Below are 24,367 nucleotides of genomic sequence, written 5' to 3'. Positions count from 1 at the left end.
GCTGCAAGGATTTGACAAATAGGAATGAGTACAAGATATACAAGCTCAATCCTAAAAAAATGCCTTTGTGATTTTTTCTTTTCATTATTCATCACTCAAACTTATGTTTTAACACCTTGCTTTAATGTAAGAAATCTAGTATCCCTGAACTGTCTAAAAATAAAAACTAAGCAATAAACAGTAAAAAATGCTTATCTCTTTTATTTATATTATATATACACAAATGATATAGATTTCATCAGTCACATTGTTAGTGTTTAGAAACGCAACCAATTTCTGTGCATTGATTTTGTATCCCACCCTGTTGCTGAATTGCTGTATGAGTTCTAGTAATCTGAAGGTGGAGCCCTGGACCTTCTCTTAGACCATAAACAAAGATAAACTCAAAATGGATGAAAGACCTCGATGTGACATAGGAATCCATCAAAATCCTAGAGGAGAACATAGGCAGTAACCTCTTTTGACAATGGCCACAGTGACATTTTTCAAGACATGTCTCTAAAGGCAAGGGACACATAAGCAAAAATGAACTTTGGGGACTTCATCAAGATAAAAAGTTTTTGCACAGCAAAGGAAACAGTCAAGAAAACTAAGAAGCAACCCCAAAAAACAAATAATCCAGTCAATAAACATAAAAGATAGGAACAGTTACTTCTCTAAAGAAGACATACAAATGGCTAACAGAGACATGAAATACAAATCAAAACCACAATGAGATATCATCTTACACCAGTTAGAATGGCAAAAATTAACAAGACAGGAAACAAAAAGTGTTGGTGAGGATGTGGAGAAAAGAGAACTCTTATACTTTGGTGGGAATGCGAGCTGGTACAGCCACTCTGGAAAACATTATGGAGCTTCCTCAAGCTGTTAAAAATAGAGCTACCCTATGACCCAGCAATTGCACTACAAGGTATTTACCCCAAAGATATAGACATAGTGAAAAGAAGGGGCACATGCACTCCAATGTTCATAGTAGCAATGTCCATGATAGCCAAACTGTGGAAGGAGCCAAGATGCCCTTCAAAAGATGAATAGATAAAGAAGATGTGGTTCATGGACATGTGGTACAATGGACCACTCAGCCATCAGAAAACCCACCATTTGCATTGACATGGATGGAACTGGAGGGGATTATGTTAAGTGAAATAAGTCAAGCAAAGAAAGACAATTATCATACGGTTTCACTCATATGTGGAACATAAGGAAGAGCATGGAGGACCATAGGGGAAGGGAGGGAAATCTGAATGAGAAGAAATCAGAGAGGGAGACACACCATAGAGAATCTGGACTCCAGGAACCAAACTGAGAGTTATAGAAGGGGACGGGGGTGAGGGGATGGCATAAACAGGTGATGGGTGTTAAGGAGAGCATGTGTGGTGCTGAGCACTGGGTGTTATATGCAACTAATGAATCACTGAATGCTACATAAAAGAAAATGATATAGATTAATATAATCTGGTCTGCCCTAGGCTCTTTCCAAGGTTGGCTATATGAAATGGCACTGTTAAAATATATGTGGATCTTTCCTAAAACTATTATGGGACTCATCATCTATTAAATTGTTTAAAACTATCTGACCCCCAAAAGTCATACATTAAATCAATTTTAATCATTCTGGATAAACAGTATGGTATAATTTGATCACTTGATAATAAAAATCACATATCCTATCTTACCCTTTACCCAGAAAACTCTGAATTAAATGTAACTTTAAATGCACTAACATAGCTAGTTTTGATTTTTATTCTATTACCTTTCTTCCCTCTTATGTTCTTATTTAGGTTTTTAAGAATACCATTGTGCGTGTATCTCTCAGTGTGACCACAGATCAATTTTCACATTTGCAGGCTATAAATTGTAACACATTTTAAAGTAAATTAAATATTTAGGGATATTTTATTTTAAATCACAGACATTTTGGGGATAGCTAATTTCTCCTACTTAACTTTCAGTGTGCTTCTGTTATTGCAGTTTTGCTTATGTAATTATCCTAAGTTATATGTTCATATACAAATCATATACAAATTAAAAAAAAAACTTTTAATTTTCTGAACTTTTTCCTGTTGACATCAAATTGAAAAGAGATTATAAGAATTTTGACATTTGTTTCATCAAGTGAAACATTAAAAATAATCAAAAGTGGATTACTGAGAAATTGTCAACACTCTGTAATATTACATGAACATAAATGGACTATTTAGAAAAAAAAATGATGTTTAAATATTCTACAATTATTTCAAGCTATATGTGTTTCAGAGTATTCTTTGGACACATTTAGTAGTCAGAATGAATTCACTTGGGTGTAAGTGTTACTAATATAATAGTTTTAAGTAACAAAATAATTCAAATATTTATATGGATGGTGCTATTTGAAAAGTCAGTCCATATTTTTTATAAGTGAAATAGACTTTGGGTATGGAATAATAAAAGTCGGGGTGGGGGGGACTTAGGTATGTAGGAAATGCACATAAGCAACTAAGGTATATACCAGAAGATAAGGCTCTGGGTTTACACTTACTTGCTATCTTCTGTAAAAATTTGTAAGAGAGATCACTGAGAAGGAAAAGTGTAAATATTCCTTATTAAATTGCTAACTTAAACTACTGAATTAATATGAAGAGGAAAAACACATGAGTTTAATATTTCAGTATATATTTTCAGAGAACTTGGACACAATTTGGGTTGTTTAATTATATTCCCACCAAAACTGTTCCAAGCAAAAAAATATATATGTTTGGGGCACCTGGGTGGCTCAGTAGGTTAAGCTCCTGACTCTTGATTTTGGCTCAAGCCATGATCTCAGGGTCATGGGATCAAGCCCTGTGTTGGGCTCTGAACTTAGCAGGGCTTGAGGATTCTCTCTCCTTCCACACCTCCACATCCTCATGCTCACTCTCTCTCACTAAGTCAATACATCTTTTTTTGAGGCTATGAATATATTTATTTTATAAATCTTTTTTTAAAAAATATATCTTTTTTGAGGCTATGAATATATTTATTTTATAAATCTTTTAAAAAAAATATATATATATATATTTTAAGGATACTCTTAAAAGAGAGCAAATATTCTATTACCATTTATCAGTAGGGTGTGCTAATTTCAAGCCAGATACTTATCTTTTTTATTTAACACAAATTCATTTTGTCACGGTTTTAAATCTCTACTTTTATTATAAATATAAATATCACTGTAAGAGCATCATTCATTTGTTTTTTTCAAAGCCCTTCACTGAGCATCCAGTATGTGCATTGCATAACATAAAGCCTTTGTCTATAAGCTTAGAATCTGATTAGAAGGTAAGATTAGTGAAACATTTATGACCATTTACAACCTGGAACTGTATGAGATTATAAATGGGTGATACTAGTCTATATTCTAGTGATTTATAATGGAGAAAGGTAGTTTGGAATGACCAAGAAAGGGTTCACAAATGGAACAAGGTTTGAGCTTCATTTTATATGATAAACTGAGAGAATTCAAAACTGTCATCTTATAAAGGGTCTAAAACTACCTCTAGAAAATTATTCTGGAATTTCTAGTTGGCGATCAAATCCATCCTTCTACTTTATGTAAACACAATGATCATCATTTGCTCATGTCCCCTCTGTCATGTTTCCATTTCCTTCTGATATGTCTACACACTGAGTATCACCTTGCAGCTCTCTGAACTTGCTGCCCAGGGCTTTGCACTCGGTCCGCTGAGCCATCCAGCCCTTGACAGGGAGTTCAAGAGTGGAGAGCCAACATGTCACCATCAGCTTTGATTTTCAAATAGCACTTCTAAGTAGAGCATGGCAGAATGGGTAGCTTTCACTGCTAGGACTTTAGAGTTAAAATCCAGTCACTTGAAAGAAAAGAGTATTTCACAAGTGTCCCTTTAAATATCAATAACTGATGATCCACTGAGAAGGAAGAGTGCACCTGCTCTACGGACAGTTTCCCATTCCCTAAAATGAGATGAACTGCAGCTAGTTGTTGGGAAGGATGAAAACCGGTGATGGATAAGAGTAGAGAAACAAACAAGGACAATAAACCTCCAGCTAACCCCAGAAATGAGTCTGAGTAGGGTTACGGGAAGAGGAGGAAAGTCCTAGAGAGCACGACAGATCTTGGCACTAGATACAGGATTTAAACAGTTCTGAGTTGGTCACATAATAAATAGTGTAATTATCTTTAATTCCTCGTTCTACCTCAGTTGTGAAGCCCTACACCACAATAACAAACAGCTGACAAAGAAAGAAAAAGACCTAGGGGCGCCTGGGTGGCTCAGTGGGTTAAAGCCTCTGCCTTCGGCTCAGGTCATGATCCCAGGGTCCTGGGATCGAGCCCCGCATCGGACTCCCTGCTCAGCAGGGAGCCTGCTTCCTCCTCTCTCTCTCTCTCTGCCTGCCTCTCTGCCTGCTTGTGATCTCTGTCTGTCAAATAAATAAATAAAATCTTTAAAAAAAGAAAAAGAAGAGACCCTAGATACCATAAACGTCCCAAATGCCAAAGTCACTAGTGGCCTGCCCTCCATCCTTTGCAATGGGTGGGAAAACTAAACAGAGTGTAATCAATGGCACAGTGATAACACAGCTCTCCAAAACTAATAATTATCTCAAAAAAAAAAAAATCTGACACTTTACCACAGCATTGTTTTCCATAGAGCTAAATGCTTTAGAAGCCTTTTAAGAAAGGCTGGTTAATAAATTATAAAAAATATATATATAATTATACCTTGGCTTTATAGCAATATTAATAATGATAGCAATATTAATTGAACATTTACTATGTAAGTAGTGCTATTATTATCCCCATTTTACAGATGAGAATATGAAGGCATAGAGAAATGAATCACTTGTTTGTGATCTCTTATTAAACAAGTGGGTGAGTGGGATTTGAATTCAAATCTGCCAGAGTTCAGATTCTGTGCTTTTCACCACACAGCCTCCGACACGAAAGGCTATTTTGAGGGCTCAAAGCATTTGCATGCCCACAAATCAAAGTAAAAATGTTTGCAAGTAAAATTAACAAAACTTTTGCTTTTACGCGAAAGGGAATGTAAAGATATTTAGCTCTAAGTAGAGATCTGGGCTTCACTGAGTATGGAACAGAGCTGGAAATAAAACACAGATGTTGAGTTATTTCTTGAAGACATCATTTGGGCCACAGGATCCAAATTTATTCTCAGGAAACCACTACCAACTTGTGCATGGGAAAGAGTTTTGCCCCAGCACTAAGCAGCCATTGGCCTCAATGACTGGAACTGCCATGGGCTGGCATGAATTCATTTAGTACCCAACCATTCAGGCAGAACGTTTCAACAACCAGCCACGCGATGTGAATTCTGAACACTTTAGAAACAATTTTGACTGCTGTCACCAAACCATAAGGACTAAAAGAATATCAAAGACATCTTTTAAAATGGGACCATTCAATGCCATTTATTGAAAAAGGAAAGCTCCTCTCAAAGTACTTTTTATTTCCATAAAACCATAAACCAGTCAATGATAAAGTTAATAGAAACTATTTAATTTGAACACTATTACTTGGCTGCAAATAAGTAAACTCGGTTGTCTTGAATACCTGCAAATACAGAAATTCTTTATATGAAAAACATCAGCAACATATCTCACAAAAGCTCTTTACACAAATGAATTTGTTCTCTGTCATCAGAAATAGAAGCAGATTATCTACTTAGTAATCCTCAAAAGGGACATGGCAATCAAACACAGATACAAGAGAATGTGTATCTACAATTTTACGATCCAGTCCTCATTGTGATATTACAAATTACTTTAAACAATTTGTTCAGCAGCTTTGAAACAAATGTTGTAACTCAGTTGTACAATGCAATGTAAAAGAGAGCATAACACTGCTAGAAACTTAGCAGCCTTCATGTCTTCAGTTAGAAATTGGGGAAAATGAAAATGAAGAATTTTTCAAGCATGTGCATGCATTTCAATCACAGTCCCTGAGCTGGAACCAAAGCATCTATGCTCCAAATGCTGATTTTATCTATATTCAGGGAATATGTTTTGATGGAAAACATCATAAATTATGAATGTTTGTGTGCTGAGAGTTTGTTTAAAAAAATAAGGTGGGAGAGCTGTTTAGCTGTTCATTTTGTATAACCGAGAGACAACAGATATTGTTTTGTAGTCTTGAGAAATTAAACACTAGCTAATTAGTCTTCAGTTACACTAAGTGTGAATAATAAGTCCAATGTTTTATTGTGGAGTACATTTCTTTCTTAGAGGCAAAAAGCAGCAAAGAACAAATCGCTTAAAATATTCATGAATTTCAGCCCTAATGAAAATAATGGAATAAATGTAGCAAGCATTTTGACTCAGCATGGAATGATGAAATGATTTTCCTAAGTTTTTACATATATATGTATAGGTAGTTATACACACACACATACTCAGATACACACACTCCATATATATATATATATATATATATACACACACACATATATAATTTTATATATTTGGCCATTCATAAAAAACAGTGCTGGTGAGAGTACGTGGCATGGGGGTGAGGGGTGGGAAGAAGCAGAATGGCTTTCTAAGAAAAAGTAATTGCAGAGCACGCACAGGGTTTTATACCCCAAGCATCTTAATCACTGGCCTGCCTTTTAATTCACTGTGTAGTCTCAGGAAGAAACCATCTAGAGGTCAGGAACTGGTGTGGTTCATATCTTGGTCTAGGCATACAGTAGATTAACACACTGATTGATGAATCTACTCATTTCTACTCATAGTTAGCCGGTCTCATCAGTCAATATCAAACCAATATTCTTTGTTTTCAGTTTCCACTTCTCTTTCTAAAGGAGATCCTAGCCTCTATTTCTATTTTTTATCCATCTCTTCCAGAATCCAATGAATATTTTTCCTTGGCCCCCTTAAATTTGAGAACAATATCCACCTGTCAGGTTTGGGGTGGGGGGAAAAAAAACAATGAAAATGAAATAGATTTCCTTTAAAAAATTAGCTTCTTTTATTTCATAAGATTCTGGAAGACCAGTGAGGTTTATGTAATTTGTTTTATCCCAAATCTACTACCCCAGACCTGCCATACATATATAAAGTCCTTAAACACTGCATAGTGGAAAGTACTTGAGCCCTCAGAGTCAAAGTATGCCTTTATTCAAATCCCACTTGGCTCCTTCATAGCTATGTGACCTTGGGTAAACTGTTTTATCACACTTTCTCTTAATTTCATTATCTGTACAATTTAAAAAGAAAAAGATAGATAGTAAAAGATGTGTAAACGCAGATATTAAGTAAGATCAAGTGTAACAGTTTTCTCAGGATTTTTCCCAAGATACATCCTGTTCACAAAGGAAGTTAGTATCCTTACCTACCATTCTTCAACTTAACAATAGTAAAACTATGCCCAATGTTAGCGGCTTCCTTTTACTGGGACCTGGCAGGGAAAGAGGACTCTTGCCAGCCAGCCAGGGTTCCAATCCCAACGTCGCCACCGGGCAGCTTTGTGAGATTGACAGGTCATTCAAACACCTCAACATCTGTTCCCCTCCCCTTCTCTAGAACAGAATCATCTTCACACGTAAGTCTGAAGAATTATAACAGATCACACATACAAAGTACACTGAAATGGCCCACTGTAAGTGCTTAATAAATACTGACTTGTGACACAGTGTACATTCTTTGTCAAAAAGGGCCCCTCAACTCTTCCATGGCAGTCACACCAGACCACAAACTGGTGAGTTTTCTCTCCCTCGTTCCTCAGTAAATGAACACTGAGTCTGATGGAAGAATCAGATACTTCAAGGGAGGCTGACCTTCTCCTCAGCAACAGAAAGGAACTAATTCATCAGGGGAAATCATGGCGATGGTATTCTCTTCACCAGCCATTAGTTTTGAAGAGTTACTATGACACAATTCTAGCCAATGAGAACTGAGGAAAGTCTCCTGGATGATATATGAGAATTTATCCTTTTTTTCATAATACAAGGCCAGTGACATATTTAATTATCCTTCCTAACTTCAGATTTTACTGAGAAGAACGTGATACATGAAACTGTTGCAAATAACTTCCTTCCATGAAGTCAAGGAAAAATACCCAAAACTAAAGAGAAACATGCAGTCCCAACCTGCCTCCGGATGATTTCTTACATGCTATCACAGATTTTTATTTTTAAGTCCGTCTAAATATATCCTTTTCTTCTTTGACCCGAAAAACATCCTGAACTGATGTAATTTTATTATGAAAGTATTCAGTAAGTCAACCACAAACAGATGACTTACTGAATTATTCATGACTCCAGTTTTTACAATAAGAGAAGTCATTTAAAAAATATAGCTTATATTTAAATATTAATGTTATATAGTCCTGAAAGAATTACACTAACCTGAACAATCAAACTGCCCCACCTTACAACCACCATGAACCCTGTATTTCTAAATCCTGTTGGTTCTCTGTGCTCATCAATGTTTAAGGTCCCTAAAAGATTTACTCATTTGCTAATTGGTAGTCACTCACCTGAAGTTTAGCCATTCAAAAGAAATAGCTAGAAAGAGTGGTAAAAAACTGAAACTAAAGCTACTCCTAGTACTTCTTTTTTCCCTTCAGCTATCCCTAGCTGCTTCAAAGGTACCATGTTTCAGTCACAGAAATGAGTAAACTTTTAGAACCAAATACTAACTAAATTTAAATTTCAAGTCCTTGACTTATTAGATGCCATTTAAATTTTAGGAAATTCAGTTCCCTCATCTGTTAAATAATTTTCAGAAATCCTATATATGTAGTCAATATAAAAATGAGGTAACCCAGTACTTGGCAGGGAGACTAATAGATTTTTTTTTTCTGACATTCTCCTCTTTGCCAAACTGTAACCAAGCTCTGCGGAGCTCTCTTCTCAACTAGGTCTCAACCCTAACCTATAAAGATTTGAATGAAGCACTAACATTATTTTTAACAGTTCAAAGGGGGCATCCCTGGGATGACTTAAAGTGCCTGACAAAACTCGAGGCTGCCAAAAGACCTTCTTTTTGTTTCAGTCCATACCTCAAGATGGGACTCTTTTCTCCCAACCTCTGTGGGAGGGTAGGAGCCTCACTTTGCTAACCATCAATTAACAAACGCAGGTGGGTTTCAAACAGACCAAACCACTCCTTCCTGATTTTTGTAAATTTTCACTTCCCTGGCTCCACTGAGCCCCCATGCACCTTCCCCCCTATTCCCTCATTGTGCCTTTAGAATACCGGGTCACCTCTGTACCAAGCAAAGTTAAGTTCAGGCCACACTAGGCTCTTTACCTTACTGAATACAATAATAAACTTCCTTTCCAATATGGTGTATTACCGATTAAGATCTGTCCTTAACCACTGTAACTAGTGTCTGGCTTTGTTTATCTCTGATGTTTCCTTCATTCAATTAACTCATTCAATATTTACAAACAGACACTGTTTATTGAGGACCCAAGGATGTCTGCAGTCCTTCTTTGCTTTGTTGGGCACCTCCTTCTCCTCTGCAGGCATGTCACACTTTATCCCAGCTCTTCAAGGTTTGACCCCACCACCCCTTCCCTCATTACTGTTTAGCTGATGAATTACCCTTGAAATAAAACAGGGACTGATCTTTACTAACAGTATTTACTCTCCTTTCTCATTCTTAGCTCCCTGTATGCCTTTCTGCTCAAGAGTCAGAATGTGTTCTGGAATCACTATTAGTCAAAGACAATTTATACTTCTTAGGACAACCTCCCTTCTCCTATCACACATCCACATTTAGGTACATCACCTGAGATGTGGAGACATCTAAATGAGATGCCTTCTGAGAGGCAGCCAAACAGGAAGAGAGAAGGGAAAGGTAACTAACAAGTAAGTCCCCTTCCCCACCATAGTCAATAATGTCAAACCTTTTCAAAAAAATTTTTTTAAAGATTTTATTTATTTATTTGACAGAGGGAGATCACAAGTAGGCAAAGAGGCAGGCAGAGAGAGAGGGGGAAGCCGGATCCCTGCTGAACAGAGAGCCCGATGCGGGGATCCATCCCAGAACCCTGAGATCATGATCTGAGTCGAAGGCAGAGGCCTAACCCACTCAGCCACCCAGGTGCCCCAATGATGTCAATCCTTTGATTTTCCTAGCAAGAAGGAGGGGCATTCTCCTTGAAGAAGTCATCTTTCACCAAATAATCTATTAATGCACAGGGTAGGATGGAGGGTATTTTTAATAAAATGTTTCATACAATAGAAACAGAACAAGGACTTGAAAGAGAAAATACATCAGCAACTTAGGGTATTTTATAATTATTCAGGATTCTGTACTAAGTATTCTGTATGAAGTATTATTTAAATATCATGAGATAAATAGAGTTGAATACTTCCTATCCACTTTGGATATGGCTGTGTAAGTTTTTAGTAAAGCACAGCGAATGGCATAATATCCTTTAATAACCTGTGCTGAGTTTTGTTGCTAAACTGCAGACCATGCACAATGTCCACAGAGGTAAAATGCATTACCTTGGGGCTTATAAGGGGGCTATGAAATAAAAGGACTCAAATGGATAACCAATTAAAGTGTTTATAAATTATGTGAAATTTAAGGAGGGAAATGAAAGTTAAAACATGGATGAATCAGAAGCAGTGGTCATATCTCTAATTGCAAACTGTGTTTCAAGTTAGAAGTGGCATACAAAATACTGGCAACATTAGTAGGCTAATGGAAGGGAGACAAATAAATACGTGATAAAGACATTCAAGAGTACCTGAAAATGTATTCTGTCCAATTAACTTAAACACTCTTACCACTGAAATCTGACATATAAAATATCATAATATCATGACAAAACATGGCTAACAGACAAGAGAGCATGTTTTTGGTTAAATTGAATTTCATTTTTTGTAAAAGAAACAAAACCCAAGTGCCTATGAAAAAATATGGCAAAATACTCTTATCTTGCTTGTCTTCCCATACATACAGTTTAGAATTGGCTTCCAATAATCATTGACTGAATAATCAACTTTTAATTAACCCCAGGGATTATCTTGATTTTTGAGGACTTTAAATACTTGCTCTATTGACAAATCAGACATTTACTATTGACAATATCTAATCTGTTTAATTATACCCTTATCAACATATTATATCTCCCTCATTTATTTCTATGTAGTGAAGACTCAGAAACCTCAACAATGTAATGGTCTCCTATGTCCCAGATAAGGCTTCAAAATAAGAAATCTTATAGCAAGATTTAAAAGTCTGCTTTATTCCCTAATTTATTTTTAGTTCAGGAGGTAAGACAGGTCATCTTTTCCTTCCCTTTGACTGGATTATTTTATAGATACTCAAATATTTATTGAAGGCCTATCATATGCAGTAGTGATATAAACAAAATTTTTAAAACAAATACCCAAACCAACAGATAATATATTCTCAACAGTCAAAACTAAATATATTTTTAGTTAGTTTGTTTTACTCCTGCTGGGTAATATTTAAATATTCATTTAGCATATATTTACTAAACATATACTATGTTTCAAGAATACACATAAGAATTTACAGTGAACTCCCTAACCGAGTACATTGTATTTAATGGCAAGCCAGCATGGAAAGGTGTTCTTGCTCTCAGAGAGTTCAGACAGAAGATCACATACAGTTACAATGAAGTCTGACATGCAGAATTCCGGTATATTACCATCCATGACTGGGTGTTCCGAGTTTTACACACTGGCCAGGGATTACTCTGTGTGTGTGTGTATGTGTGTGTGTGTGTTTTGTTTGTTTGTTTTTGTTTGTTTGTTTTTTACTTTTCACTTACAGGGATTACTGTATATTTGTTGAGATTACGAAAGATGTCTTCAGTGATGAAATGGCTAAACTGAGTTTTGAAGAAAAACAATAGGAATTGTCCAAGCAAAGAAGGTTAGGAAAACTGTAAAATACATGAGCTATGTTGACACAGGGCCCAAATCTGGGAATTTCAGAAATGGTGCAAAAGTGTTTGGTGTACATAGTAATAAGAATGAGACTAAGAAAACAGGATCCTGCAAGTGAATAAAAGGTAGAAGTCTTAACAGTTCTAAGTCAGGAACTCCCAAATAAGTCAAGTGAAAGGGAGTCCTCTAAAATGAACAGCATGTATCTTGTAAATACAGTCCAAAAGTAACTTTGAAGAGCAGAGTAACATAAATTATCTACTGTACCACTAAGTTATTTCTGAAAACTGCTCCATTAATAGGAGTAAAATATATTTCTGTGAAAGCACAGGCATTGTTATAGGAAAAATGCTGCATCTAGAATAAAATATTTGTATCAAGTTCTAAGCCAACCATTTTTCAAGTCTTTCTTCTTGGACAAGTAATTTGACCTCTTCAAGGTTCATTTTCTTCTTCTCTAAATCAGGAATACTACCTACATTTCAGGGTAATTGTGGGACTTTAAGTAGGTAAATTTAAGTTGACCATCAAAGTTGTTGTTATCTAATATGTCTTAGTATATATACATTTGAAATCATTAAATTCTACAATGTAACTCTAACCCTTTGATAATTCCGGAAGTTTAACCTAGTTTAAAATATTAGTATATAATTTATACAATAGGTAGGACAGAACCAGAGATTCTGTGAGATAAGTGCATTTTAAAAAAATGAACAGGATTGAAAATGTACTTAATTTCAGCGGGCATTAGAAACATTAGAGAATTATAAATGGTTTACATAAGTAAATACAGAAAATTTAAATAAAACAGGTCAATATTGATCAGTACTTTGACATATTATGGCATATACTTGATGTTATATTTTAATTTTTACATAATCTGTGTTTCACATTTCTCTCATTGATGACAGAATGCTATTATTATAATATAAAGTTGCAACTGCTCCGCTCTGACAGAATATTCAATATTTGTCATTGGTAAATGATAATAATCAGAGATAAATTAAGGAGGGCAATAAATATAAAAGTAATCAGAAAAAAGTAGTACCGTAGTTATTAAACAGCTAGTTGAGAATGGACAAGCTACAATATTAGAAAAACTGTCCACAACACTCATTAATACGTAAAACAAAGTCTATGTGTGCTTATTTTCTTAAATTAGGATGTACTCTACTGTAAGTCTTAGCTTTATTACATCGGTTTATTTTACAAGTGGTGGCATGCACTTCTATGCTAACACCATATTTGCATCCCTGGAAAACGCTGGTGTCTGCAAAATTATGCAGTAAAAAATATCATGGCTTATGGGAAAAGACAGGATTAGAGGTCAGAGCATTCCAAACCTACAGAAATGTGTAACCAAGCACTAACAACTACCATAACAATCTTAATGAAAATACTAGCACAGTTAAATCTCTAACGCTGCTTGTATCTAGTATTTGCATCTTCTTTCGAGATACAAGGCCTGAAGGGCATTCACTTTAAAATGAAAACTATGATCCAGGGTGTAGCCCTTAAAAAAGTAAAAACAAATACATCATTTTAACAAAGGAGAAAGTGATTTCCAGTTTTCTTAGCAGCAATCTCAGTATTCCCAGATATGTACTATACCGGAAATCAAGATGGTTCTTAAACTGCTAAACAAACAAATACTCACAGTAAAGAAAAGTACTTGAGTTGATTTTTCATATTTTTTATTAACATCTTTATAGAAAGCTAAGGCTTTCTCTTTAATAGTGAGAAAGCTTGCTCTTGATCACTTCAAAAATGAGTGGGCTGAAGAAGTGGTATAGGGAACAACACAGTTCCTGCATCAGCCCCCTATTAACCAATCCTGTATCAAAGAAACACACAAAGAAACAGAATTGTATCTTCAATACATAGGATGCACATTAGCGGCAACTTTGGGTGTCAGCCACAGAACATGCGTAATAGCGCAAGGCCAAGCTGACACTCTCCGTCTCAAGACATCATCTATCAAAGGCGATTTTTATCAGGATTAAGTGAGACAATGAGTGAGAATGTCCACCTGGCACACAGGAGGCACTCAAAAATATTAGTTTCCTTGAAGACGAACAGAAACAATGTCCACGTCTGTATATTTCATATCAAACTTTTTTGGTTTTTGATTTTAGTTTAGCTATTTTCATTTTTTTAAATGTTCTTATTTCTTCATGTTTTCTTTTGTTTCCCCACAATTAAAAAAAAAGGGGGGGGGAGCTACGCATAAGCAGTGGAAATGAATGAAGAATATATAATAAAAGCAAATTTGACCTAAATGCTTTTGAAATTTTACTCAAAGTTCCAGACATACACCTATCAAATAATTTTAGCACAAACAGCGATGGTAGAACAAGAGAACAAAGCTAAATAAAAGTGGAGAAAAATTCTGAAATGAAAAGACCAACAGTTGGCCTTTCCAAAGTTGCTGATGACATTTCCATCTAGACTCCACTTGTACTTGAAACTCAACGTATCAATGTAGAAAATTACAAACAAGCAAAACAAGAACACAAACCCTTCTCACCTAAAATAAGTGGTCTTACTTATCTATTTCCCTATTTCTATTAAGATAACCATTCTTTCCATGAAAAGGCTTAAAATTTCAGGTACAACCTGCCTCCCAATCTCCCAAATCGAATGTCTTATTAAGAGTCATTAATTTTTTCAAAGAAACATAAGACATGAACCCTCAACTCCTTTTTCATTTCCCTCTGATAGGCCCCATGCCTGGCCAGGAGACTTCAAAACAGAACAAAATGTTAAGCATGTTCTTTTCCTGCCGAAACAATGGCTCCTGATGATCTACACCTAGCCTGAATCAAGACCTTCATGACTCTAAGTCCCATCAATATTTCCATAATCAAGTCCAACAACTCACCTTTCCGAATTCTTAATGAATTGGATTATTTCTGTCCTCTGAACATTTAGGGCATCCTTTCTCACAATATGCTCACCTGTTGCTAACTCTTCGTCATATCTCCTCCCTCTTCCATGTTGAATCCCCTTCTGTTTCAGTGAATGGCAAGGTAGTGCCCTGGTTAAAAGGGCAAGTCTTTCGTACATGTCCTGAGTTCACATGTTTCTTTCCTGGCTATGCAACCTTAGACAGTTATTTAAATTTTCTGTGCCTCACAGAAAATTTTCTGTGCCTCAAGTGTAAAAAGGGAAGAGTAAGATGATAATAACTAGAGGGCTGTGTACATATTAAGCTACTTAAACCAATGTAATGTGCTTACAATAGACCCTGGCAGTTAGCAAACATTCAACAAATTTTAGCTCTTTCTAGGTGTCGAATTCTTATGGGCTTCTTTATACCCCTTAATTTTTAATTAATTATATATCTTTTCTCATTTTTCAACATTTTGTTGACCAGTTTATTGATACCTCATATGCTTAATTGGCTTTTATATTTTTTGCCTTCTCAACTATCAGCATTGGATTCTATGCACTACCCTTCTACACACCTGCAAATTTTCAAACAAAACATTAAATACATTTAAAAAATAGGCATTGAATTAGAAATGAGAAAATCTAATCTTGAATCCAAATAACTCCTAACTATAACTGATATAGTCAAATCAGGTAATTCTTCTGCATTTCAATTTCTTCCACCATAAAATAGTTAATAGTCCTTTGGATTCTTGCTCATCGTTCCTTACAAGGAAGTGAACACACTTTGAGCCAGTGGTCTATGGGGTTACAAAATGGTGGCATTATGCTCATTGTTAAATCCTGAACAAGTATTTGTTAACTGATTAACTGACAAAATGGCATAAAATTTAAACATTACTATTATTCTGAGCTGAAGAAATGTTAATATTTTTAAACCGCTGCAAAAGTTTGGTGTTCAGGGAACTGAATTAAGAGTTTAGAGACCATAGCTCTCGCTACTATTCGGATCTTTAGTAAATCACTTATCCTAATTGTGTGCCCACCCTAAGCCTCTCCAGACTCATATCAACCTGGTGCTGGCCCATAAAAGGGATCTGTGATACAATAAGAAACCCATTCCTCAAGACTCTTTACTGCCATCTGCTGGAAAATTGTGAAAATAAATATGCATTCTATCACTACACCCATGAGTGGCGCCCCCTGGAGTTGTTCACCGCACAATCTATATAACCATTCCTAGGAATGCTGCTGAATAAGGTGTCTGAGGCACTATAGGCATTCAATAAATGTTTGATAAATGAGTAAATGATGAATGAGCCACCATTATCAATGAATTAAATTATCTCTGCCCCACATAATATTTGTTTTTATTCATAGAGAAGTTTGTGATGACTTTAAAAAATTGAATAAATGAGATGTTTTTAAACCACGGCAGATTTGTCTGTATTTATAATATACCTCTGGCATAATCGGGTTGACATTTTAGAGGAGCCCTACAACATCTGAGAATTTAAGTTACTCTTTCAAAGTCAAGAGACTTAATGGTCTAAATCTTCTGATTTCAAATCCAACATTTTCTCCCCTTTTGTGCTATTTTTAATAACAAAATGGAGCCAAGAAAATTCTGACCAACTGACCTGAAATCCTTAAAACTGTCATTTATTGATTGTTACACTTCTAAATACTCTTAAACTTCCTTATCATACCTCTTAACTATTTAAACTCAGACAAGTCTGTTGCATTAGATCAAGGCTTTCTAAAATGCCTTGTAATGGTTGATGACCTGTTAGTGACCCAAGTGAATATGTGACACGAGGAAGTACGTTGATAGTCATTTGGAATCAGCACTATTATAACTATAACTTTGTAAATAGTTAAAAGTTATTAAAATATTTTAAATAATGCCATATAGAAGCACTTTTATTTGCTGAACAATTAAAGATACCTTGGCCCTATGAAGTTCAGGAAGATTACACTTAATGAAAGCATACAAGCACTGGTGGTATCTCAAAGTGTTCTCATAGCATACAATTTGGAAAATTAAAGCTATTTTATAATATTTTAAGTAGGTCCATCCTTAGCATAATTGGGAGAGTATTAAGGGCACAGGGAATTTAGAATCTAGATTAATAAAATTTGTAAAACAATGATACCCCTTTATCAGAATATTAAAATTATTAAATTAATTTTGCATACACCAACACCCAGAGGACTCATTTAATTCTGGACCAAAACCAAACCAAACAAACAAAAACAAAAGCAATTCAAACTTGCGCTACCACTTATCAATCCCTTTCTTCATGCTTTCGAAAGTTCACTGCTATGAGAGTGACTCTGAAAACAGATAAATTAAAATCATTTCCCAAATGTCAAAAGCCGGAGAGAGCAACAGACTAGTTCCTTGGGGCCTTCTGATTGGCAACCTTGTTTCCATTCCCATTCCTGCCTCCCAAGGAAATAGACAAAAACAAATGACACTGTTAGGCTTGGTTACCAGCCTCCATTTCTATAGCGCATTTCTCAGTCCCATTACAAACTAGCTCTCTGTATGAAAGAAAGCCATTTTATTTACTAAATTATATGAAGTTTGACTTTCTTTTTGTACTGAATGAGGTTATTTTCTTCCATTAATTGCTTCTCTAATGGGACATTACCTCTGGAAGAACATTAGCCCACTGTGCCATTGAAAAGACTCCCTGGACCCCCGGGGGGCCCACCACCTTCCCTTCTTGCTCTTCTCCTGGGCTCCAGTTCAGCACTAGAAACCGAAGTGGTCAAATGCACTGTTTAACTCCTTTGACATAAAGCATGAAAGGAAATCCTCTGGGTGGCTCATTGACAGTAACGGTATTAATTCACATAGCCTGTCTTCTCTAAGTGCAAATGCATATGGAGTTGATTCAATAGAAATGTTCCAAGAGAGGCTGATATCAAAGAATTAGAGCAGAGTAGATTAAAACGGACATGAGAGAGGCTGTCTGTGAACAGCCTACACTGAAGACAGGTTCGCGGAGACCTTCCTATAGAAATGAAACTCGCGGTCACCCACACACTAGGAGTCACCCACACACCCACACTTCCTGTAGAAGTGAAACTAGCAGTCACCCACACACCCACACATACACACCCCCACGCTTTATTTTTAGAAGGTACAGGTCTCTAATGAACAATGACTTACTAATACTTCACCAGAAAGAGAAAATGTAAGCAGAGAGCCTTAAGTTCAACGAATTAACTGGGCAATTCACCTCCCCCTCCCCATGACTTTGGCTTAGCAGCACATACGTATTACAGTTTGGGAATTGGGTTTACATAGATCCAAACAGCAAATACACTGTGAATCACAGACTCAGGTTATTACTTGAGATTTATGATGATGGAGACTGTGAACAACTTTTGAATACAAAGAAAAATAATAGCAGAAGCTAAGAGTTATAGAATCTCCTTTCAGTTGACAATTAAATTCAGACTTGACAATTAAATCCCAACCTTACTTCATTAGATATTAATCTTGCAGTGGAAATGAGAGACTTTTTAAAGGCGTATTCCTGCTGTAATAAAAAAGGCTTTCCCTACAGTAGAACAATAATGTTGTGTTGAAAGTTAGAACTATTAGACCTTGTTAGCTAATTATGGTATTGGCATCCACTTAAGTTGCTCAGTTTTTCACTTCTGTCATTTTCTGCTGCTCAACTGCAGCAGTTCAAAACGTTTTGACTACTTAAAAGGGAATACATCATCATTGCCTTTCCCCAGTCTAACTGCACACCACTTTCCAAAGCAATAGCTTCAATCATGCTTCATAAAATCCCCTGCAAGTATATTGTTGGAAACATAAATCAGCAAGCTGGGATTTTAGTATTTCTAAGGTTAGCCCAGGGATCACGAACTGGAGGCTTTTCCATGGCCCCATTTATAAAAGAATAAACAAAATTATGAGTTGCACTAGATCCCTTTTATTCAAAAACTGCTCCAGTGGTGTGTCTGATACTTGCTTCTGCATCCTTAATTGGAGGACAAAACACTGGCATAGGAGAATCGGACTCCAAGATCAGGATTGCTGTTTCCCAGCATTTCTGACTTCATTAGGAGACAGGGCACAGAAGTACTACATGTTCAGTTTCACAAAAGCTAAGTCTCTCTGTTGTGCATCTATGCCTCTATCAGTGCCATGCATTTTTAAATCGCACTAGATAGAGAGATCTTCCAAATGATGTTCCCCTCCTCCCCTGTTTCATGACAGTGAATATAGGCTCCCTTTCAGGCATGCTTTAATTTTAGAGCCCTTCTTTACAATTACCCTGCTTTCTTAATTATAAATTAGGGGAATCCCAAATTTCAGGTATGTCACATATAGAGACCTACATTAAATTGTGCCTGCGTATAATATTTAAACATTCCTAGATTTCTCTTTTGTCCCCCAAATTCCAACACACTTAGTGTCTATAAATGTAAATTCACAGACTCCACCATTGAGACATATTTCTTTTCCAAACCACCCCTAATGTAATCATAAGTCTGCATAAACTTGCTTTCTATTATGTCCCCATCTTACTCCACACTAGCTACACTCAGTTAATTGCAGTGGTATTTTAACTGCAATTTTCAGGAACTCCTTCTTAGGATTCACTAATACCTGTCTATGTTATAAATGAACAGTTAAACATAATCAGCAGCTCTGCAAAAATGAAAGCAACATATCTGTAGGGCATAAAATATATGTTGATCTTTGCTATAATAGTGATTTAATTAACTGGGCTACTATCAGCTTCAGATGGATATATCTGCAATTTTTCTATGACTGAAATTTTGCATACTCTATATTATCAAGGGGAAATGAGCAGTATCTTACCAAGACACTTTATAAACTACAGCAACATTCAGTATTTGCATTCTGATTTCTGAGCATAAAATCTGCATCCAATCATGTTTCATCAGCCATTAACACTATATAGCTTTAGGGAGGTGAGGGCAGAGAAAGGAAGGCTTCATATCCAAAATGTCAAGCCCTGCTGAAGAATGATAGAAGGACCCAGTGAGTGTGGAAGAACAGAAACAACCATTTCTGATTTTTAAAATGGAGTTCTACCACCCCCTGCTGGACCAAATGAGCAACACCGAAGAGGCTAGAAAATGCTTAGAATTGAATATAGTGGAGATATTTTAACTTGTCTTGTAATTTATGTTTTCTCAAAAAAAAAAAAAAATCAAACAATTTTCATGCCATACTAATAATATAACACTCTATGCAATTATTACACATCACAAAATTACAGCTATTTTCTTTTTTCTTTAAAGACTTCCACCAAGGTATGTTTTAGCATTTTGTGTTCCCAATTAAATGTCCAAACTTGTCTGGACAGTTGAAAATGTTTCCATTTATTATAAATATATTTCATGTGAACGTGAACTACCCAAACAAAGCAAGATAAATTCAGATCTACCTCTATAGAGACGAATAGAGGTAGCTTCCACAAATTCTCTCAGGTTATTCTAGTAAGCTATTCATTCCGCCCCCCCCCCCCGGGGAGATAAAAATCTCACCAGTTCTCCACAAGCTAAAACATCCCTTACAGGTGGAATTACAATCTGACGCTATACAAATTTTCAACCTTGATGGATTAACAAGGGTGGGGGGTGCTGAAAATGAATGACTGCAACACATGCCTAGTTTTATCCATCTGCCGTCTTACACACAACATCCATGGCCCTTCTCTTAGTTTCAACAGAAATAAACCATCATCGTTCACTTCCTAGCCAGGGATGGGGGTCTTGGGAAAGGGGGGGGAAAAAAAGAGTCTCTAAGAATTCAATTTCTTGCACACGAGAGATGTGTCACACACGAGTTTAATGCTGATAGTTTTTGCTGCTTGTGTAAAACATCGTCGTTCCCCTTCCCTCCTCAGCCTCAGATATTTAACTGCTAATACACACCCACATGCTCATCCAGTTTTTGATCATGAAAATCCGAGCAAGCCAAGATCCCAGAAAAAGAAGCAGTTTGCCTCGATCTCCTGCTCCCCGATGCCAGCCTCCAGTTCTGGGTTTCGTCTCATTTAAGGGTTCCACAGAACAGATACGATTTTTAGCGGCAGCTCCAATAAACAGTGAACATCACCCTACCAACGACCGTAACTGGAACTTTGGTTCGTTCATTTCATTCTCCCCGTGCCTCCCCCTGCCCCCGTCGGTCGGGTGGAAGGGGTGAAGGGGGAGGGAAAGTACAAGCACTCAAGCACCACACTCCTACCTTGCCCGCTACTGACAAGCAACCCGAGCAGGTAGAAGGAGAGGAGGAGGCTCATGTTCAGGACGTGACACTGGAGGACAGTTCCAAAGTTATTAAGTCCAGCCCTGGAGAGAGAACCTTCCGCTGCCACGGCCGCCCCAGCTAGAGCCGCCGCCGCTCCCGGGGTGCCCCAGCCGCCCGCAGCCCGCGCGCTCCTCCTCGCAAAGTGACTGCAAGCTCCGCTCCTTGCCGCACTATATCCAGGCAGCGGCGGCGGCGGCGGCGGCGGCGGCGGCGGCGGCGGCGGCGGCGGCAGCAGCAACAGCAGCAGCGGCCGCCGCGGCGGCAGCAGAGCCGGGCGGGGAGGGGGGGCGGGGGCGGGGGCGCGGGGAGGGGAGGCGCGGCCGAGGTGTATCCCTCCGCGCCGCACGGCGGCCGCTTCTCCCGAGACGCGCGGCCCCCAGGATTCGTCCGCAGTCGAGCTCGGGAAGAGCGGGTTCGGGTCCCGGGGCCTCCAAGCTCGAGGGGCCGGCCGCGGTCGGGCTGGCACGAGCACGTCTGCGAGTGGCGACCGCACGCTCGGCCTCACGGAGACCCGCACGTTGGCAGCCGCCCCTGGGCCGCGGAGGGAGGGCAGCCTGGAGCGCCTGCACCGCCGCCGGGCCAGTTCGCCGAAGTGGGCAGCTGGAGCCGCTGCTGATGCTGCGGGCGGCCGCCCCGGCCCCGGGCTCTACGCGCGCCCGGATTTAGCGGGAGTGGGGACTCTGAGGGCGGGGGTGGGTGCTGCCGCGTTCATTTCTCCAAGGGCGTGGGAGGGGAAGGATTCTGTCTCTCCCAGGCCTTCCCTCTCGCTGAACCCTTCGGCAGCCTGCCCGCGTCCCACGCTTTCCCCGCTGCCGCGGGAAAGGGGAAGCCGTGGTCCTCTAGTGTCTACACTGCCTGTCTCCGGTGGTAGAGGGTAGGGTGTTTCTCCTCCACGTCGACCCACTGCCGTTCAGAGCAGGTACTTAAGGGAGAGAGACTGGGGGGGGGGGGGGCGAGATGTTGGAGCGGCTGCGTTAAACTCGGCTGTCGGCGTTAGCCGCGTCCTTGGACACGTCCAAAGTCCCCCCTAGCCCCTCTCTGCGAGCTCCGCCTTGGGTCCCCAGCGCACAGCACCGGCCAGGTCCCCGAGAGGAGGGCGACGAGGGAGGTCCTGGAAAGGTGCAAAGATGAGTTGCGCGGGGATTCGTCCCCAGCCCGCCCGGCACCCGTGCACACACCTGCGTGTGCGCGCGTGTGAAATGGACTGATGGAGCCGTGGCGAGCTCCCAGAACTAACTCTCCTCCTCTGAAGGTTGGGGTGTACCGTTCTTTTTCCTGGAAGGCTCAAAAAGGTTTGTCAGTGCGATGTCAAGCCTGCGGCAAGAGCGAGCCAGCGGCAGACACTCCCTGGCCCCGGGGCCCTGGTGGGTCGGCCTGGGTCAGAGCGCCGGGCTGGAACTGACAATGGATCCTTCCTTCTGCACAGTTGTTCTGGTTCCTTAGGGTACTCAACTGCCTCACCTCTCACCCCGCGAGATCACTGGCCATTTCCTTATTAGTGAGGGTGAGAAGTGGGAAGTAGGAGGGAATAGAAATACTGTAGAGCTCAAAATCCAGCCCCCCCCACCCCCACCCCTTTGGCGCGAACCGCCCTGCAAAACACACACACACACACACACCGGGATTTGATGCTGAAATGCAGGTTTTCTTGCTTCAGGGAGTCCAAAGGGATAGAAAGGAGCTAGCAGGGACAGAGGAGTTACTGTCTGCGATTTGTGTTCCTCCGGCAGAATGCAATCTTCTTACCCAGAAGATTCACTTACTTGGCATCTGGAATGGGTTTTTGAGATGAGTGGAGGCAAAGGCAGCTGTCAACATCCCTGATGGCTGAAGTCTAACCAATGGCTCTCTCAGAAGCTCTCAGTTTGAGAACCTCCTCTTTCACTTGGTTTTATAGTAGTATATTTAGGAAAATGCGTTTAGGAAGTTCTTTTGTCAAAGCTCCCTCCTCACACCCTTTCCTCAATCTGAGAGGCACCAACTGTACTTAAGTAAGGTCATTGTCAGCTCTTTGCAGAAAAGTGTGGAAACAGCACATTTATAGGTGTGAAAATGTCTCCTTTATTTTCACCAGTTCTTGATTTCTGTAAGGAGTCAAGACATGCTACACACACACACACACACACACACACACACACACACACGGGGTCGCTGAAGAAATTTGAATATATACTACTTGTGCCAATTAGCCTCTTCACTGCAAAACCTGAAATTTTCAGTGTGACACCAGAGTGGTCAAGTGTGCAAGACATACAAATACACACACACACACACACACAAACACCGGTCAATCTTGACGGTTAGATTTCCCTCTTTATTTTTGGAAGTCGAATTACATTTATTTCAGACAAAGGGTTGAACCATACCAGAGGAGAATTTCACTGGTACCCTTTAAGTTAATTTAGCTATTAATTCTTCTCAGAATATGGTGGAGGGACGAGAGAAGGTAGCAATAATCTATCAGATATTAATGAAATTTCTGAGTAGAGATTTATATCATAAGACCATGTACAAACTATCTGTGAGAGAGAACGGGAAAGAAAGAGAAAGTGAGTATGGGTGTGTATGGGTGTGTATGGGTGTGTGTGTACCTGTGTGTATGGAAACAATGAAAAAAATAAAGCACTGATACTCAGGAATATACAAAGGCAATGTAGGTATTGGTCCTACCCTCAATTTGCTAATAGTGTTAGTGAATAGATCAAGAATAAACACAAGATTCGATCATATTAATCAGGCTGGGAAAATGTCATAAGAGAAAAACTGTTATTGAGGCACAAGAGGAGGCGATCATTCCTGAATAGAGGATTGAGAAAGGCTTTAGGTAGCTTTGAAGAAAGGAGAAATTAGATGGGTAGAGACATGGGTAGGACAGAGAGGAGATTAAACAGAGCCTGGGGATGTGAAAGCACACAGCTTGTGTGGAGAACAGAGAGAAGTCTAATTTGGAAAAAGTACAGTGTAAAATATAAATATTGGATGGAGTTGGAAAAGGGGTCTGGGACCATGTTATGCTAAAATATCATAATAGTAATTACAACCTCTCAGAATAGAAGCCCGGACATGCATGGTCAGGAGGAGCCAGAATGGCTGCCCTTCCATCCTTGAGGCATAAGCTGTGAGTTGTGAACCCATGGGAAGATTATCAACACAGGCTCTCAGGGGTTGTATGTATAGTTAGCCTGCGTTTATGTTGCCAGAAGGTCTCGAGAGCAGGGTGACACACACTCAAAGAAAACCTTCCCACATTTGCTTAAACTGCTT

At 38.8% G+C, this 24,367-nt stretch overlaps 1 protein-coding gene across 2 annotated transcripts in view; it reads right to left on the bottom strand.

Moving 5' to 3' along the window:
- NCAM2 (neural cell adhesion molecule 2) overlaps positions 1–21,307 on the bottom strand; it is a 514,996-nt gene extending 493,689 nt beyond the window's left edge. For both annotated transcript variants that reach the window (XM_059392179.1, XM_059392180.1), the window contains exon 1: positions 21,041–21,307. In XM_059392179.1, the coding sequence (XP_059248162.1) occupies positions 21,041–21,095 (55 nt within the window). In that variant the 5' untranslated portion in view covers positions 21,096–21,307. The remainder of the gene's footprint in view (positions 1–21,040) is intronic.
- Positions 21,308–24,367: the final 3,060 nt, after the last annotated feature.

The sequence above is a fragment of the Mustela nigripes genome, chromosome 2 (assembly GCF_022355385.1).
Source record: "Mustela nigripes isolate SB6536 chromosome 2, MUSNIG.SB6536, whole genome shotgun sequence".
Lineage (NCBI taxonomy): Eukaryota > Metazoa > Chordata > Mammalia > Carnivora > Mustelidae > Mustela > Mustela nigripes.
Note: the sequence above shows the minus strand (reverse complement) of the source record. Positions and strands in the feature narration are given on the sequence as shown.